The sequence below is a fragment of the Petromyzon marinus genome, chromosome 2 (genome assembly GCF_048934315.1).
Source record: "Petromyzon marinus isolate PM22_M1 ecotype Great Lakes invasive population chromosome 2, UKy_Petmar_22M1.pri1.0, whole genome shotgun sequence".
NCBI classification, from domain to species: Eukaryota; Metazoa; Chordata; class Hyperoartia; order Petromyzontiformes; family Petromyzontidae; genus Petromyzon; species Petromyzon marinus.
Window position 1 is genome coordinate 17,076,209 of NC_133668.1, and position 20,489 is coordinate 17,096,697.

Consider the following 20,489-nt stretch of genomic DNA (forward strand, 5'->3'; position numbering starts at 1 on the left):
TTTTATCAGGAGCATTTAGCAGCGTCAATGTATATTTTTGGGACCGAAAAAAGTGTGAGATGAAAAATGCAGAGCCTAAGGGACAAACACGTAACGAAGTTTCAATGAACAAATTAAGTTACAGGATACATATGTATTTAAAAAAAAAACTTTACCTATTCATGTTGTAAATCTGTCCGCTTTCAAACAATTTTCTCAGCTCTGAAACTGGAAACAAAAACCCGCAACACAAACATTTGAGACGCATGTTTTAACAAAACGCTCGCGTAACAAAAGTTGCGTATGTGTGAAATAAACCTTCAATTTTCAGAACAGATCAGCGATGCAAAAAGACCCGCGTAAAAAAAATCTTAAACTGAGAATTAAACTTGGCAAAGTGCACCGCATCATGAGCACATGGCCCGGACATGCAATATCAGTGCAGAGTCAGAATTTGTCAAGTTAGGACCCAGCATTCTGCGCACAGGAGCGTGGAGGTGGTTTACAAGGGCTTCTGGCCGGTTGTGGATTTACCATGATCCCATCACGCAAACCTCAACCACAACGTGCATCTACTCAAGCTCACGACATCACTGTGCAAACACCACGAGGGACAAGGGCACACGCCAAGTCCCTTTGGGTGACGTTCCGCCAGCCGCTCGCTATGGAAACGATTTGACAGCTGAGCGAAGGCACTTCTGCATGCATCGCCTCCCTTCAACTGCTTGCCACGAAGAGGCTGACTCACACCGTAACCGCAGGGCCCGTCCCAAAGCAATCAAATGAAATGGGACACTCAGATGTGCAGTTTTAAATTGATGTCATTGATATAAAATAATTTAAATCAAGAAAACAAATTTCAGCTGAATATACATCGGTCATTGATTGATCACAGTACTAGGAAAGGGAGTGTGCCTTTTTTTCAGGAGTCCTTACTCAAAGAGCTCCTGTGCCCAATTGAAAAACTCACTCCTGTGCCCATCGAAAGAGTGTCACTATGATTGCGCATGCAGCATATAACTTCATTGAAGCTAAAAAAACACATTATCAATGATCAACCATGATTAATTTCACTGCTAGATGAAGGCCTCCACCAAACAGATGCCAACTCTCACGATCTTGCGATGTAACAATCCACTCAGCACCCAAACATCAACTGATTTCACTGCTCCATCGCCTCGGTGGATATCCACTCGGATTTGTTCCTTTCCTTGGCTGCCATTGTGGTATCATTCATCCCTTGTAGCGACATGTTCTGCCCATGCCCACTTACTTTTCTTAACAGGCTTGGATGATGTCATTACCCTCCTGGCGGTCCCTGTTGCAGTGTTCTTAGACTGCTTATGAATTGTGAAATACAGATAAATGTAGATTTCAATGTTTTAGTGTTTCGACTTCACTTTGAGTAGTTTTTGTGGCTATAATCATTTGGTGGCTTTCTTTATTCACATTCAACCAGGGTTGAGTGTGGCTCACCCAACCACTATCAGGATGGGCCTACTCTTCATTTCTAACACATCTTCCGCACGTGCCTATTGATTCAGTCCAATGTGGATGAACGGATGACCATCCGTTGATAAGACATACCAAAATGGACAATTCATCGTAGATTTGCATTACACATAGACAGCATCCGACATGCACCCAGGCACTTGCTCATGAGCCTGAACTTATTTTTATACCGGTCAGTGATCAGTCGCATAAAATATCTGAAGTGATATTTTCCCTTAGTTTATCATGTAAATCAGCATGAACTCAAAGGAAATGTCACTTTTAAAGCAATGTTAGGTAACTAGCCACAGATTCTTCAGGCTTGTCTAGGGCCAACATATGAACATCTTCCAGTCGTTAAATAAAAGTCGGGTAAATGTAATTTCTTGGCCAAATTATCACTGGGGCGGTGCTCAACTCCTCTTTACAATCCTCAGAAAGTGATGGAAACTTTACAATCCTATGGCGGGGACTTTGCTATCCATAGGACAACCACTGTTGACTTCCCCAAGAAGTGATCCTCAATATTTGATCGATCCCAAAAGATGTGATGGGCTGGTTAAACCCCGACCTTGTTTTGAACTCGCAACCTGAAGAATTGCGGGCCGCTCACTTTACATGCAACAGCTGTCGCTTGTGATTAATCAGCGTGTCACTAAGATTTCAGCGTGCAGCGACACACAAACATTGCGTACCACTGGGCAGTAGCGACACGAGGCGCTCCTTGCTCACTGGATAGCTGGCCGAGCGCTTACTCCTGCTGCCACGCAGAAACGCACAGCACGCACACACACAAGCGCACACGTGTATGGAGCCACACAAACGTGCAGACACTCATTTTACATATATGTACTGGCATACAAGTCCACAGAGCCTGCACTCAAAGTTTTGGCGTTGAGTAACATGGCTAACTGTATATGTGTGTCTTAAACTTGACATATACAGGGATAACTAACCCCTACATTAATCGCACAATTTTACATTTGTATTTTAATAGCGTTTAGATTGACAAAAGACAGGGTATACAATAGTCCTTCACGAACCTTAAAAGATAGATTGTTGCACGTATGTACGTTGAGCCTCATTCGCATCGTACGTTGCCAACCGTGCTAATCGGAGGTGCGGGGGAAGGACAACAAACCAAAGCCACCAATAGCAGCTCTAAATGAATGAGTTTTCTAATTATTTGAACATCTGCTCAGGTGAGGATGGAACGCAGATGTACCGCACCTATGGGAGCTGTCTGTGTGCAAGGGGCGACTGCAGCGGGGTGTCTTCCACTGTCTCTGTAACTCCAGGTACTCGTCAACAGCTGGGAGGAGGAGGAGCAGAAGGAGGATGAGGTCCGTGGAGGAGGCAGATGCGGGAGCACAGCGGAGAGATCGGGTAACAGAAGGAGCCAGGAAGAAAAAAAAGCATCAGATATTTAAGCGTCTTTATTTTTGAATATTTATAGTTCTGATTTAAAGCTTTCGTGACTGCAGTAATTCATATTCTTAGCTCTTTCGGTAAAGTCACGTTGAAGGGAAACAATAAAATAATAAAAAATATATAAAACAATAAAAAATTCTCACGACGTTTCGACCATAACACAAACGGTCGTCATCAGGTGTGTCGGTTTGCATAAATTTATTTATTTTTAAACGGTGTATTTCTTTATTTATAAAAACCGTCAGCGCCACGCGCAGCGATTTGTCAGTTTATTTAGAAGGACGAGTCCATCTATGTTCTGAAAATAGGAGGGGGGAGACGAAAAATTCATGTATGCTGTCTGAAAGTCACTGCAAGCGTGAACAATCAATTAAGACCTGAAATGGTTTATCAAATCTTTCCAATCATTGGATCATTGGAAAGATTTGATAAACCATTTCAGGTCTTAATTGATTGTTCACGCTTACAGTGGCTTTCAGACAGCATACATGAATTTTTCGTCTCCCCCCTCCTCTTTTCAGAACATAGATGGACTAGTCCTTCTAAATAAACTGCCAAATCGCTGTGCGTGGCGCTGACGGTTTTTATAAATAAAGAAATTAACCGTTTGAAAATAAATAAATTTATGCAAACCGACACACCTGATGACGACCGTTTGCGTTATGGTCGAAACGTCGTGAGAATTTTTTTATTGTTTTATATATTTTCTTATTTTATTGTTTCCCTTCAACGTGACTTTACCGAAAGAGCTACGAATATTTGTAGTTCTGTTAACAATATTGTTCATATGAATTTGTCTTTATTGGTATTCACATGTTAAAATATGTATTGCTTGGCTAATTTAATATAAAATTGGTTGTTAATTTACACTCTTTGGTTCTTTCGGTAAAGTCACGTAGGTGAAAAAATAAATAAATAAAGATTTAAAACATATTTGCCTATGTGACTTTACCGAAAGAACCAAAGAGTATGGATCCTTGCAGTCACGAAAACTTCAAATCTAGAATGTTAATTTATAGTTATTATTTTTTGTTTTTATTTACCCACATTTGTGTCATGTGCTGTAAAAATCTTAGCAGTTCACATTCAGAACTTGACCGTGTAAAGTTGTTTTTGTATTGCTCTATTCACGTGTTTTTGTTGTACTGAGGATCTCCATCGAAAATTAGCATTTATTGCCGAATGGGTTTTAGCTGTGCCAAAATAAAACATAAAACTGTATTGACCCATCTCAGATCGCTCCTGTGACAAAACAGATTAAGGCAGGGTGCTTGGGATTGTGATTGCACATGTATGTTGAACTTCTTTCACACCGCACATAGCCAACCATTATAATCGGAGGTGTGTTTAGCGATGCGTCTCTTACAACCTTCCCACCTCCACACGTGGATAACCTCCATCCAACTCTACATTCCAGAAGCTTCTCCCTTCTCTACATCCCCTGGCTCATTGTTTGCTCAACAGGTGGCCACTACGTATGCTGTGTTGCTCCCGTGGTTTGTGACTCCTTACCCCTCAACTATCCACACCAAAAGTGTCCTTCGGTTAAAACAAATCGAAATGTATAACCATCTCCTGCATACTCTTTGGTTGTTTCGGTAAAGTCACGTAGATGAAAAATAATAATAATGAAATTAATAAAATGAAAATAACTCAATTCAATCACGACGTTTCGGGCACAACACAAGCGTCCGTCATCAGGTGGGAAAGTGTGGTATATTATTTTTTGTATTTTTCATCTACGTGACTTTACCGAAAGAACCAAAGAGTATGGATCCTTGCAGTCACGAAAACTTCAAATCTAGCATTAACCATCTGCAATTCATTCCTTACCATTTTTTTTTAGCAACGTTCCACTGTACTGTGGACATTTAAACCCACACACAATTTATTTACATGTGTATTTATTGTTACAAATCAAATGTTTATCACAATATCAAAAGAAACACATTTGTTTAGATATATTGTTGTTGTTGTTACAAATCAAATGTTTATCACAATATCAAAAGAAACACATTTGTTTAGATATATTGTTGTTGTTGTTGTAATATTATGATTGGTTACGATGGAAACGTAATTACATGTTTCCTTGAGGCAAGCATTCCACTCAATTCCGATTTGGATCAAACCAATTTACCAGAGTGGATTGGGTCACCAGATTGTTCGTAGGAGTTCTATAAATATTTGTTTCAGTCACCTGTAATAAACACAGACCACACATCCTTAGCCAAACAATCATCCAGACGATAGACAAAGTCAAAGAACACTCTTTGGTTCTTTCGGTAACGTCACGTAGAAATAAATTAAATTAAATAATAGAATACAACGTTTCGATTGCAACACAAGCAACCGTCATCAGGGAGAACTACATTTGAGAGAGAGACAAAACACAGACACGGAGACACACAGACACACAAGCAGAGAGAGACAACACAGAGACACACAGACAGACACACAAGCAGAGAGAGACAACACAGAAACACACAGAGAGACAAGGGGTGGAGCCAGGAGTTTGACTTTGGGGGGGCTGACTTCAATATTCTGAGATATCCAGTGTGTGTTTTTTCAATGGACGCCACAAATGTATAAAACAAATTTTATTGGATTTGAACGCAGAGTTTATTAATAGGTCGGAACCGCTGATGTGGATAATAAGTTCGATAAGTTCTAAAGGCTGCCGCTCAAGCAGCCTGCAGGGCAGCACACAAGGTGGCAGCCTGCAGGGCAGCACACAAGGTGGCAACCTGCAGGGCAGCACACAAGGTGGCAGCCTGCAGGGCAGCACAAGGTGGCAACCTGCAGGGCAGCACGAGGTGGCAGCCTGCAGCATTTTGCAGCAGCCGGATATCCGGTTATCCCGATTACCGACTTTTCCAAAATTTCAGGGGGGGCTAAGCCCCCCCCCAGCCCCCCCCTGTAGCTCCGCCCTTGACTGCTGCTATAAACGTCCACATGATAAGCCGCTTCGTTGAGCTTTCATTTGTGACGGTCAGGTCGCTTCTAAAAAAAGAGCTATGTCCCACTGAGCTATAGCTAAAGCTCAGTGGGACTTACTTTGCTTACATAAAAAAAAAATGGTTTAGTTTATTAGAGAGAGACACACAACATAGACGCACAGAGACCCAATGCCTCTGTGTCGAGGCCTTAAATAGAGATCTTATAGAGATACATAATCTTGTGTTGCAATCAAAACGTCGCATTCTATTATTTAATTTATTTTATTTCTACTTGACTTTACCGAAATAACCAAAGAGTAATTCCTGCAGTCACGAAAGCTTCAAATCAAGTTCAAAGAAGCCTGTTATCAGCATTACAGACTGTCAGGGTAACAGCTAGGACTGACATATCAAGAGCAGCAAGACGTAAAAGGGCAAGATGCCAATACTTGCAGCTACGATTACATCTTTGGTGTTGATATTGGAAAAATACACCGTCATAATATGTTTTATCTCGTAACATGTCCCATAAGAACACGTGAATTCAGGGCATGCTTCAGTTTCATGAATATAAAGATTTTAGGCAAAACATTGGAAGCAGAACAAAAACATTTTCATACCTGAAATTGCATCCATACATAGACTTCGTACACATGTATTCAGTTTTAGGATTACAAAATTAAATTACTATTTAAAATAAAGGATCAGATGGAATGATCGGAGCAAGGGTGCATGGAATGGGAATGTCACCCCTGTGATCGGTTCTCATCCTAATCGGCTGATGCGCTTACCGGCCCGCACGGCCATTAACAGCCGCCCCCAATAGCCAGAGCCACTGGAGTGTACGGGGTTACACACCGACCTCCCTCCTGCTGAATCACAAGGTGCTGCTGAGCTTAATTCCCAAGTGTAGTTTATGTGCTTATAAACAGTGTAAAAGGGGGTAAAACGCTTCTTTACAATATTTTATTCGTAAAATTCATATTATTAGAACATGCGAAATACAGTTTTTACTATATAAAACAGATTCCTGCGGAGGGAGCTGGTAGGAACGTTGGGTTGCTCGGTCAGTGGCCAGGGTCAACGGCGGCATGGTGTATTCCGCAAATATGCCCGACTGTGAGGGCGGGCACAAGCCGACGTGAGAAGGTTAAACATTGAGTTTTATAAGGGCACCACGGGGTGACCAGCCCCTCCCCACCCAGCCCCACACCTCCCACCCCCCACCCAGCCCCACCCTCCCCAACCAGCCCCTCCCCACCCTCCCCACCCAGCCCCTCCCTCCCCACCCAGCCCCTCCTCACCCTCCCCTCTCCACCCAGCCCCACCCCCCCCCCATTTTTGGATGCACGACGGACGGACACAATAATCCCCTGTGGGCTGGTGTAACCAGGAGGTTCCTACCAGTAAAAAATGCATACACTTCACTCACTTGGAAACTAAACCTGGGAACTTTGATTCCAATAGGGAGCATTTGAGCCAGCTACACTCACAACAGCACACATGCTGCGGTGGGGCGGGGGGATTACACTTGTGATGAAAATACCCGTTTGCGATCAGAATGTGCTGCTGATCAATCCGATCCAGAAAAGAACCTGCATGGGATGGGATTGGATTGAATTGGGTTCCATTATATCAGACTAGATCAAATCTGGCTCTAAACCGTGCAGATTTAATAGCCATTGTATACATTTGTGGATTGTTGTTTAATTCCGCTTACTCCAGCTCTCAAGGATTATTATTCGCCTGGCAATGCACACTCTTATGCAGGTGATATAAAAAGTTTAACTTATTTCGCACCATACGTCGCCAACCGTGCTAATCGGAGGTGCGGAGGGAAGGACAACAACAACAACCGCCATTCGCCACTAAGTGGCGGTGACGTCACCACGACGCTTGTGCCAGGCTATGTGCACGTTGAGGCCACGTAAAGAGGGGGACCACCAGGACATCCTTCCAATCCTGCGGAACCCATCCAGTGGTCAGACTGTTGTTATGATGTCATATAGGGCAGTCTGTGCACAAACGCCACCCTTCCTCAGCATTTCGCATGGGACATCATCTCTGCCCGGTGCCTTTCCTGGTCTCAGGCTCTGGATTGGCCTCAGTACTTCCTCAACAGATGGCACCTCAGCCAGCCACTCACAGGGGGTGGCTTCTTCCAATATTTGAGGCACCGCAGCCTCAGCAGGGTCATCCCCACTTTGTCCCACGATGTTTTCCAGGCTGCGGGATTTCCCCTCCCCCAGGACCTCAGAATTGCTCAGCAAATCTGCAAACCTGTTCCTGGGGGTCAGAGTTTGGATCACCATTCTTTCCCCTAATTATGGTAATAGGTGTGGCACTGCAGGTTACTTTTTTGATGGAATTAAAGAGCAATTTTTGATCGCGGGTCATTGAGGCAGACTCCATTTCCTCAGCAACCTGCGACCACCAACCATCCTTGTAGCACCTCACGGTTCTCTGAACCTCCGTGCGAAGGCTGCGGTAAGCCTCCTCATTCTCTGACGTGGCATGCTGTAGACGATGAGAGTGGGCCTGTCGCTTTTTCTCAGCCAGTCTGAACACCTCCTCTGTAAGCCAGGGTCTCTGACGAGGTCTGGACCATGTACCCAAAGCAGTCATTGCAGCTGCATTAGCCCATTTCCCCTCGACATCAGGAGGAGTGGGAGACGATTCCAACCCCAGCCGCAAGCGATGATGAAATTCTCGCTTGCAACTTTCATCAGCTAGCTGAGACCATGCCACTATGGGTTTGAATGGGGTTCTGGGTGTACACCCACCACCGGAGTGGAAGAATGGCAGGCGCATCTTACAGATGACAAGTCGATGGTCAGTGGGCAGATCAGCTCCACGGTAGGTCCTGGTGTCAAGGACATGGGCCCGCATCCGCTGTTCCGTCACAATGTAGTCCAGCTTGGACCCAGCATGCATCCATGATGTTGTGTGGATGAGCCGATGCCGGAACAGCGTGTTGGTAATTACAAGCCCATGGGCTGCACAAAAATTATGCAGCCTCCTACCATTGTTATTGAGCTGATCTGGACCATGTCTTCCAATCACTCCAGACCAGGTGCTAGCATCATGAGCAACTCGGGCATTGAAGTCACCCAACAAGATGACTCTATCCCGAGGGGCCACTTTAGCCAGCACTTGTGACAGGAGGTCATAGAAGGCATCTGACTCGTCGGCCTTGCCTGCATCCCTCCATGGATGTTCGTCTTCGGTGGGGGCATAAGTAACCACGACCACCACTCCTCGCCTCTGGTTGAAGGGAAGGCGAGCCCAAAGTAGCCTGGGGCTTACAGCTTCCCACACCTCAGCGCCACGCTCCCACGCCCCCTTCATTCTTTTGTTCAAAAAAGTAGAGGACTGTCCACCCCTCATGGTGGCAGGAGCCAGAGCCAGTCCACCAGACCTCCTGAATACCACAGAGATCCAGGCGGTACCGGTCCAGCTCCCGACAGAGGACTGAAAGAAAGAAAAAAACAACCCCCGACCTCCTCGTGGTGCTGGATGGCAACGTTGTGGTGGGCAGTGCTGTGGGGGGAGGGCCACAACAGCCGCCAAATAGGGGCTCTGGACATACAACAAATACATACACGTGTGTATATGTTATTAACGGAGAGCGGTGGTGTCGCAGTTCGCACACTGCGCTACGAACCCGACCACCTGCAATTCAATTCCCGCTGACGGCCTCAAACGAGTGTACTGAGTGCGGCGTTTAGTAAACATGGCCACTCGGGAAACAAAAGAGGCCGGGCCGGGCGTGGTCTGGCCACCCACTCATCTCGTGTGCTGTGCCGGCCTTCATAATAAATGCTACTCGCTAACAGCACTTGCCCCAAAAAGTCTGTTGTGCCTACACAGGGGACCTTATATTCTTGGTTCTTTCGGTAAAGTCACGTAGAAGGGAAACAATAAAATAATAAAAATATAAAACAATAAAATTATCACGACGTTTCGACTGCAACACAAGCAATCATCATCAGGTGTGAAAACCACAACAAGAAAATTTGAAAAAAGTGGCGGTTATTTTTAAAGTTAGCACCACGGAGAGAGATTTGACAGTTTGTTCAGATGGACGAGTCCATCTATGTTTGGAAAAGAAGAGGGGGAGACGAAAAAAGAATGGATGCGGTCCGACGTCATGAGAATTTTATTGTTTTATATTTTTATTATTTTATTGTTTCCCTTCTACGTGACTTTACCGAAAAAACCAAGAATATGAATCCCTGCAGTCACGAAAGCTTTAAATCACAGGGGACCTTGTTGTGGAGAAGTGGATAATAATTTAATCAAGGGACTCTGGTACAGGTTATAGACTGTACTGCCACCTAGAGGGCGCCAGCTTCTGACAGAGGGCATTTACTGCTCTGCGACAGTTCTACGTGATATGTGGAAGGATTAATTGGGAAAGTGGAACACAGGTTATTACACATGTTTAACTCGAATATCATTGCAATTGTTTAGTGTCGAAAATCGAATGTTGCTGCAACAGGTTTAAGTTATTTATTTTATTGCATGTATCGGATGATATTTTTGTGGGAAAGCCATTTTTGCATCCCTCGTAATGTGTTGCTTTTGTTTTAGGTTTATGTTGTTTGGTGTTTGCAGTGGAACAATCTTTATACTGTGCATTTGACTGCTTAACAAGTGCATCATCCAGACCAATGAGAAAAAAAAGTCTCAATAAGAAGTTTATACATACCCGTCCACTGTTGTGTAAAACAACAAAAATAATCACCAATATTCATGGTAGAAAGGCAAGTTTTATGAGCTTTATTTCTTTTTCGAAGCAATATTTAATTAAAATGGCTCCACGCCATCCTTTTAATTTTCTGGGAGTGGCAAAGTGGCTTGAGCACACGACTCACAAGTTCAATCCCCTTCCGGGGTCCACTCCATCCTTCATCCCTATGGGGTTGATATTACGACGACTAGTTTGTGTTAAATCATCAGTCACTGTCCTTCGGGAAGATCTGATTGTACTACAGGAATGTGGAATTTCCACGACTGGCTCTTGTACACAGGAGAGGCGCACTGCCCCATTGCAAACCTCTGACTCGATTAACATTAAGACTATAGCACGTAATAATTTAGAGGTGCCTTCACCTAAACCAGCTTTAGACACAATTCACAATACCTTGCTGATCTCGTTAAGGAGCATAAACCATCACGTGACCTCTTGTCATCCTCGCAGCGTAGTTTTGGCTGCTAGCCATTGAACAATGACGGTCACTGCATCGCACGCTTTCTGATGCGCTTCTGGGGCCGTCTGGAACGCTCTTCCTTCCGATATTAGGAAGCAACTGAAGCCGTGCACTTTTAAATGTAGATTGAAAACTAATTTATGCACAACTGCCTTTCGTGTTCAGTTTGTTGTCTCCCCCGCCCGCATGGTTGGCTGTGTACGGTGCAAAATAAGTTAAACATACAGGGCCGTGAGCAAGAGTAAACTGGAACATTGAGCAGGGCTCTATTGTTACACGTGCAGATGCATGCACGCACGTCAGGACATTTACACACGCGTTCGTTTTTCTTCTATGCACGTATAGAGAGTACTTGCCTCAAAGGCAAACACGTAACATTCGTGTTGCACATTTAATGCTCATCAATAATTCACCACAGGCGTACTCCCTCTTTTATGCATGGTTTAAGCACAGCATCGTAGGCGTAATTTGTATGAACGGCAACAATGCAAACGGACATTTAAACGATACAATGCTACAGTAGTGCTTTGGGTGATACCAAAAAACCGTCCACGGACGGTTTCCTGCGAGCATTCGACAGCAAACTCGAAGGGAACGGCAGAATTGCCGCAGCCAGAAAATGAGACCCACCCCATCGTTCATTTTCCGTGCTAAAACAGAAAGATTCATACAATACAAACTACCTTGTTTTAAAATAAGGTGCAGATTACTGATCAGTTGTACTTTTAAAAGAGCACAGTGCTCCAATTGCAGTTGTGTATCTCATAGCATCCATGAAATATCCTTGAAAGGAAGGTTGGAAATTACACACGCACATGTACGCACACATGAACGCTTACTCATCGCCCTCGTACCACAAGACTATATCACATTTAAACCAAGCGAAAAACACACGTGTACACGTTTACGGCTCAAGCAACCCCAAGACGCAAATGTATTCATACACGTAAACTTATACACATGATGAGATATAGAAATACACAGAAACACGAACAGAAGCACTCCACGTGTAAATTCACACACGTTAAACCTCTGTGAAAAGACACGTGCAAAACAAACGAGTTGGATCTCATTGACGTGTTGGCAGAAACAGCAATACATATTTTAAAACTGGAAACATTTTTTAAAAAATCTTTTCGACCAACCATTGCCAGAAACTGCTTTTCCACCAACGCATGAATGAGGACATTGCTTTCTTGCAGGCATACGGATGCTTCTGCTGGGGTTCATGCCACGACTGGCCACTCACCAAGGCTGGCGTCATGCTGAGAGTCCATCCTAACTGGCACTGCCACTAAACGGTTGCTCCTGGTGTTGGTAAATGCTGCACAGGGCCCTTGGAGCTAACGCTGCTCAAGACCACTTCTTATTACCCAATGAGTCCAGAGTCTTTCACGCTGCTTTAGCCAGTGCCTTCCAGACCGCAACGCGCCACTCAACCAGCCCTCCAGCCAATACGCGTGCAAACCCTCTGGCAAGTGGGCGGGCTACAGGCAAGCCGTGTTGTTGGTACTGCCGAGCCCACGTCACACAGAACTGGCTCTGCTAACACCTGTGGGAATGGTTAGGTACCTGAAGACATCGCAAACAGATGCACCTGGACTCTGTTGGCTTAGGACAAGTAACCATTGCTTGCGTACCCTTTGTAATGTGCGATCTCTACAAATGAAACCCAAATTCCACTGTGGATGCTAAAGGGTATTGTTGTACTTTGACCGGCAGCTGATCGTGTTCACCCCACAAATGAGCTTCAGTAGGGACACCTTGTTAAGGGAAGTAGGGTCAGTCATCAGCTTGTGATTAGAGTGAAGAAGTATTAGCTACAAATTACTGGTGATGTCACTTATATCCCACACAGCTTGCATAATAAATGGATACACGTTATCCACTCATTATACATTTGCTTTATTATTATTATCAAACTCACCACTCACGCTAATGATAACCAATACGAGTAATGTTAAAATACATGAACAGGAAATTATAAAAAAAATATATCTCAGCTTAATTCTACTTTAGGAGAGTACTGTCACTACTTGAATGACTTTGCGTGGAGTTTTTGGCCATTCTGCCACTTTTTTGAGAAATGACGGGTGTTTTTTGGAGAAAAAATTACCGCATTGTGAAATATGCAAATCATGGACCATTCAACACTTCAACGAATTCATTGCACCATTATTCATTCCGCAATTATGCAATGGCCCAAAATGAGTGGGGTTAGAACAGAGTTATGGTGGGGTCGCGTAAGAGCAAAACCCTCTGCCAATAGTTGAACCTTTCGTCTATCACACGGAATGCCTTGGGAGCGTTGCTGATGCAAGCAACTCAGAGGGGCCATCCAGCCCATTCCATCACAATTCACGTCGAAGTTTGGCACCCATCATCACCATAATCATCATCATTCCCAGCATCGCTTTCATCTTCTTCAACATCATTGTTTTAAGTAGCACCAAGCATCTTTGGCTTTACACCATCAAACTCCCCCTTGGCGGTAGGGAGGGGGCAACACAGACGCACAGGAGCGTGCGTGTGTGCTTGTGCGTGAGATATGCAGAGCCCGATTTGTCGACTCAGTCTATTAGCAGCAGGATGGGCATAAGAGGGTATGCGACAGCGTGAAACTACATATTTGACACGAATTGGGCCAAATACATCCAAGGGGACATGGTGATCATTTTTGCTTTGTGTACTGGAACATAATGAGGTGTGCTCAGCTGCAGTGAGATACTGAGCAGCTATGGTGGCTGGGTGGGGAGGGGTTGCAGGAACGCACTGTCTCATGTCCTTCAGTCCCTCACTTCCGACCCTCAACCCACAATAGAAGATTGGGATTGGCTGACATGGTCGGGTAATCAGGGGTGGTTGCAGAGCACATGGCAGACACGCCTCCGATGCTATTATATGTGAACCTTATGACGGTACCCAATGTCCGTGATGCAGTCATTTTTAGTTTGTTGATGGTCGGCGATGCGGCATTCGACTTATCTTGGTCGAGCTGTACACTACGATGCACCGCTACGGTGCGTACCGCGAGCGTTCAGGGTTTTCAGCGAAATCGTCCTCGCTGCGTTTCGACATCGCCGAGTAGCACCGATGTCGGATTGATTGGTACCCCAGTCGCAGAGTGAAGTAACACCCCTGGGAAACAAATAGTGTCCCAGAAATAAAGTATTTAATTGCCTCGGCCCATTTTGTATTATTTGGGTACCCCCATAAGGATAATTTGTTTATTTCACTGTCATCCATTTCAAGGTTTACGTATATTCTGTTTAACCAGGCAGTGAGAACCCAACACGCAAGGATAGTCGCATTTGCAAGAGTGACCTGGGGCATGTCTGCCAGTAAGGGGGTGATGATTGCCAAGTATAATCCCAATTGAGTTATTGTGCAGGTCATTTTTTTATTTGGCAAAAATTGGACCCTGACGTCAGTTCACAATGACCCTACCTCTCGTAAATGACGTGAGGGAATATTTAATGCCCACTGTGCAGCAGATGGTGCGTACAATTATTACGGTTATTACATTGATGGTAATAATCAGGGGCAGCTGCTGGATTCAAACCGTGAACGCCTGCGACAAGTGGTGAACACGCTGCCGCTTGGCCATGTCACTGCTTCAGCATAAACATCAATGAGGATTAGATAAAGATCTAACGGTGTTCATATCTTCATAGCCCATCGCATCACTCCTGACGAAGCACTGACACACCTGGATTGAGCAGGATCCTGAACGAAATGACGATGACATTAATTCGATGTACACTAATAGAAGTTTGACTCAGAACATCCCATGATGTGCATAGTGTAAATAGTCCCTTGATAGGTACATCTTGAAAATATGCACTCTTTTACTTTCATGGTTGCTAACACAGAAAACCTAACCAAACACTGGGAGTTGTGTGTGAAAGTTGTTGAAGCATGGTGGGTGACCATAGTGAGATTTGCCGCACATGTCACCACGTCTGTGAGTGCCGGCTTAATATTGCAACAGCTGATGGACTCTGTGATGCTAACTAACACGGGCATCCTTGCATCCGAAGCCAGTGGATATATGCTAAGACAAAGTACTGAGATGGAGGTGTCAGAGTAGGACTGTCGTGAAAGGCCAGTTAAACGAATCATAAACCAGGGGCCTGGGCCAAAGGGCCTATAGTAGAAAATTCAAGCTCAATGATGACCAATTTAGGCTGAGGTGGCATCATCAACAACCGTGACACAATTATATCTCTGTCTCAATGTATCTGTGCATCTGCCTCAGTATCTGTTTCTGTGTCTGGCTGTGTCCGTCTCTGAGTCGCCGTGCCTCTGTGTGCGTTTGCCTTTATAATACAGCACAGAGTGCCACTGCACTGCTCCATCAGCAGCGTTGTCATCATAACCGTTATCATGACAACCGTTATCGCCAACAGCGATTGCATCTTTGTCATCACCATCAGTGGTAGTACCATCAACGTCGGCATCATAATCAGCAGCAGTATCGTTATCAAAATCATCATCACATCAACAGCAGCATCATCACTATCAGTAGCACCAACATCATAATTATCCGAAATGGCTTATAGGAAAATTAGCAGATTATGGAGGATATTTGGAAGATCATATATGTGGTCAATTGTATAATAGGAGTCGAAGGCCATTGGGTCACAGATGAAAGATCTCTGGAATTACCAAAATCGGCAGCATCATTAATATGAACATCATAATCATCGTTGTTGTCAAAGTCATGGGTCATCGTGTTCTCTCTGGGCGTGTGCAGGATGTCTGGCCGCTATTTAGGAATAGTACTTGAGCAGCAGTAGTTGCCTGACATCTGCCATTTCTTTTTACTTTGATTAATCAGTAACCAAAAAAAACATTGGAATTGCTTTTTCACATATTTAAAAAATAATTGCGGACTCACATGTGTATTGACACAGCGGTGTTATTCATGCAAACCCACAATTGCTGAGGAACCACAGATAAGCTGGGCAGAAACCAGGCGGCTGGACGGCAGGCAGGCGGCGAGCCGGCTCCAATAATTGTCCAAGCTCTGCAGTCCTCTATATATATTACGATGTTTTCAGTTAATTAGTGTTTCTACATGTGGGAGGAAACCGGAGCGCCCACAGCAAACCTACGTTTGAGGAAGGAGTAATACTATCCCGTAGAGAAGGGACAGATGATATTTGTCCGGACTTGTAGTACCCCCTTCTCCTAGCAAGCAAGGGTATCGCAACTCGACACTTACGACAAAAGGAGTTTCGCAACATTTGTGCGAGCCACCAATCCTAGTCTCCACAGTGCTGAATTACAGGCGTGGGCGACTACTGCCGGGCAAAATATAGTTACATTATATTAAAACAAATATGTTTCTTCATACTTTATGCGTTGCGTAATATTTACTTATGCATTTCTTAAGTAAAGGTAATTATTTATCAATCATAGCTCAATAAAGCATAGACTATTGCTACATTCATCTTTCTCCCTGCTATAGCTACAACCCCATCTGCACACAGCAGCTGTAACCCTCCTTCCCATGCTTCAATACAACACCTCTTCCCTTCCCACCTCTCGAGTAATTACGGAACTCTTCGACAAGCCCTCCGTATTTCTCTTGAGCCCTCATCATATCCCCCCCCGCCCCAGCATGAGAACTGCTCTCGATATCAGCACCAGCGCAAGTCTCCTCTCTCACTCGACTCGTTCTCGGGCGCGACCCGCAGAGTTACCAACGCCAACGCCGTGTTTTAACGCACCTTGAGGGAGCAGCACCCCGGTGGCTTGCAGGTATCGCGTTAGGAAGGGGTTTTGCGCCATCGTCGCTTCATTCATTGCGCCGAAGAGAATTTCAGGTGGCGTCGGGGGGGAGAGGGGGGGTGAGTGGAGATCATCCACTGACGGCTCGTTATAGACTCAAGAAGACGCGGGGAGCGAGTGCACTTATTACGGTTTTAACAGCACACTTAATGCCTGTAATGAGATTAAGCAGCACATGGGGTGGGCGCAGAGGGCGGAGCTGTGGCTTTGACGCTGGGCTCAAGGGAGGATATTAGCACCGGCGGTGCGCGCAGCCCAGACTCCTGTACGCAGAACGAAACAACACTTGGCGAAAGCCACAAGATTCAGGCCCCCCCCCCGCCCCCCGTTCCATCCCTGAACATCACTTCCATTACTGAGAAGACTATGCGTGAGGTGCTATAAGAGGTCATCATAATTTGCAGTTGAATCTCGGTGATTTGTGAATTACATGTCAGCCGTTAAAACACAAAACAAGATCACGGTTAAATTTATACAAATATGGCAATTACAACCCCTGGGAGATTCCACACCGCTTCCTCGTCAAGTTCAATCAATTGTATTCTAAGTCAAATTACAGAACTGTCCCTAGACAAGCTACGTAGAGAGCAGAGTCCACAAGTCCATGCTATTAAAGGCAGCAAGCTTTAATCCAAACGGCTTGGTAGGCTAAAGAAAGTTGTTCTTACGCAAATAATTTTCAACCATGTTGGCAATCTCTTAAGCGGTGAATAAAACGGCTGTGGCCTCATTCAGTGTAACTAAAACACAGATATCTATATTCTTGGTTCTTTCGGTAAAGTCACGTAGAAGCGAAACAATAAAATAATTTAAAAAAACCATTTCGGGTCTTAACTGATTGTTCACGCTTACGGTGGCTTTCAGACCGCATCCATTATTTTCGTCTCCCCCCTCCTCTTTTCCGAACATAGATGGACTCGTCCATCTGAACAAACTGTCAAATCGCTCTCCGTGGTGCTAACGTAAAAAAAACGCCACTTTTTTCAAATTTTCTTGCTGTAGTTTTCACACCTGATGATGATTGCTTGTGTTGCAGTCGAAACGTCGTGAGGATTTCATTGTTTTATATTTTTATTATTTTAGTGTTTCCCTTCTACGTGACTTTACCGAAAGAACCAAGAATATGAGTCCCTGCAGTCACGAAAGCTTTAAATCAAAACAGATATCTACATTGAATTTCTTTCGCACCGTGCATAGCCAACAATGCTAATCGCAGGTGCGGGGGGTAAGGACAACAACCTGAACACACACACACACACAAAAACATATCTAAAGAAATACGTTTTCGATCTACATTTAAAAGTGCATAGCTCCAGAGGCAATCCTATTATCAGAAGGAAGAGCGTTCCAAACGACCGCAGAAGCGCATCTGAAAAAGCGTGCAATGCAGTGACCGTCCTTGTTCAATGGCTCGCCAAATCCTGACTGGAGGTCACTCACTACACCGGCGATGATTCGACCACCCTCTTGCAATGCAATGAAATGTCACAATTCGGATATACTGTCTTGAATTTGAGAATCAATTACATTTATGTGACTTCTAACACCTATTTACTGACTGCAGGGGTCACGTGGGCTCGTTGCATACATTAACACAAATATAAAATGAGCTATTCTGTCATGCACAACTCCACACGTCTATCGGGAGTCAAATAATCGATGTGAATTGATGATGTATCTCTACGTCCCTACCATACACCCGTGTCGAACACTTGCAACAGCACAACACTTGGAAAATATAAACACAAACAGTACCTGGTTGAAATTGTACTATCCAGCAAAGCTGAGCCACACGAACCTGACCGTTTTAAAGTACTGTAATACGATCATTTAAAATTTGCAGAAACTCAATAACATATCAAAGGAGCGCAGCATGCAGTGGTAGAAGCTGCTTTTAATCCACAAGTAGCAGTCTAAAATATATTCCGAATACATCTTATTTTAAATTGACAAAAGGTGATATGCAACCAACAGTTATAGATACTCAAAACCACAACATTCCTGTTTAGCGTGCATCTACTGTAACGCAGCCACGCATAATGGAGCAGTAAATTACAAAAGCCCTGCAGAACAAGTCCTGGCGAACACTTCCTAGCCAGACCACTAAATTACCCCAGGACATGTGCGCACACATAGACACTCATATACGCCCTCCAAAATTACGCGATGCAATATTCATGTTTGCTCCTGGCAGCATCAATAGCGAGACGGGAAAACCAGCTGCATACCTGACGTCATAAGTCTCAGTGCCATTACCTCTTCAGAGCAAACACATCACTCCAGCTCAACGCAGTTATCCCCTGTATGTCACCTTTCCAGTTCAAAAGGAATCTAGACCTTCACACAATAAGCAGAAAATATGAGCACTTTACCTCTCTGCTCTCTATATGTGTTGTGAAGAATGGCCATTGCCCAAAACGTCACCTATGAAATCTATTACTGTTTATACTTTTCCCTTTTAAGGGCAGGGTTGTTGGTGAATGCGTTGGGTTTTTTCGTTATTTGTGCTTGTTCACCACTGCCAACGCGGAATCACCAAATAATTTGGTTAAAGATGACCATGGGGTACATGTGATTGAGCATCAGGTAGACGGAAATATAAGCAGCTATAGCCACATGTGCAACAGGAAGGGTTTACTGAGCCTGTCAAATAGCCTTACAGGTTTTACATGCGATTGCTAAAAATACCAGTCCTCCACAGTCGATCACCTCTGCATGCTACTCCCTCCCCATCGTTACTATCTTGTGCATGTACAGCCCCTTTTTGTAATCCATTTCTGGATGAGGAGCTCCCCACACCGTGAAGGTCGTGGGAGTTATTTGACCGTACTTTACCACACTGCTAGGTATGGGTTGGTGAACAAATAGAGCATAATCTGGGGGCATAATACAGTACGACAATGTCCATGATAGAGGCCTAAGGACATTATCTTCAGAAAATACGAAACAAACTGCTTGAAATGTTGTGTGCCGGTGGCTCTGTGAAACGTGCTGTTACCTGCATACAGTATGAACTCTTACAAAATGCAAGCGCAAGCATACAACACAGCGGTGGCTCATTTGCCGCTTGTTGCAGAGGTTCGCGGGTCAAACCCGGCAGGCCGCCCCGATCAATACTTGCGGGCGCTTTAACTGTGAGATACACGCCGTCTGCTTCACAGTGGACATTAAATATCCCATTACGTAATTCGAAAGACACAGGCCGTTGTGTGCTGGCATCATGTTCCACATTTGCCGGATTCGTAAAATTACCCCCTAAATTACTCAATTTTAGATTACATATTGCAATAATTGCCCCTACTGCTGTGAAAGTAGCACAGACTATGCCTGTGAAATATAGCGCCTTCATCATAGACGTGTGATATAAGAATAGCGTGAATACCAAATGTTCTAAATTATTATTACATACATCTACACACAACACACACACATGTGCCATGGATTACAGGATCTGCGAAATACCCCCCCCCCCTGTCAACGTGGATTATTGGATTTCTTCTGTACTTAAAATAATAACTAAAAGCAACATCGTCCCCTACTGGCAGACTAATGTCCACTTGCAGGCGTGTGCTGATGCAAATTTGTACCACACGGGGACAGGCTGCACAGTGCACACTACATAGCCATACGACTGCTCCCCACA

At 44.5% G+C, this 20,489-nt stretch overlaps 1 protein-coding gene across 8 annotated transcripts in view; it reads right to left on the reverse strand.

The window, feature by feature from the left end:
* Positions 1 to 20,489, reverse strand: part of LOC116945837 (supervillin) — a 155,262-nt gene that overhangs the window by 94,456 nt on the left and 40,317 nt on the right. For 3 of the 8 annotated variants that reach the window (XM_076071001.1, XM_076071010.1, XM_076070999.1), the window contains exons 1-4: positions 16,786 to 16,870; positions 2,701 to 2,782; positions 2,166 to 2,230; positions 156 to 207 (exon numbers count right to left, since the gene is read on the reverse strand). In XM_076071001.1, coding sequence (XP_075927116.1) covers positions 156 to 207; positions 2,166 to 2,230; positions 2,701 to 2,782; positions 16,786 to 16,861 — 275 coding nt within the window. In that variant the 5' untranslated portion in view covers positions 16,862 to 16,870. Of the gene's footprint in view, positions 1 to 155; positions 208 to 2,165; positions 2,231 to 2,700; positions 2,783 to 12,299; positions 14,548 to 16,785; positions 16,871 to 20,489 lie in introns of those variants that run through there. The other 5 variants (XM_076071016.1, XM_076071020.1, XM_076071002.1 and 2 more) reach the window with 4 other exon arrangements.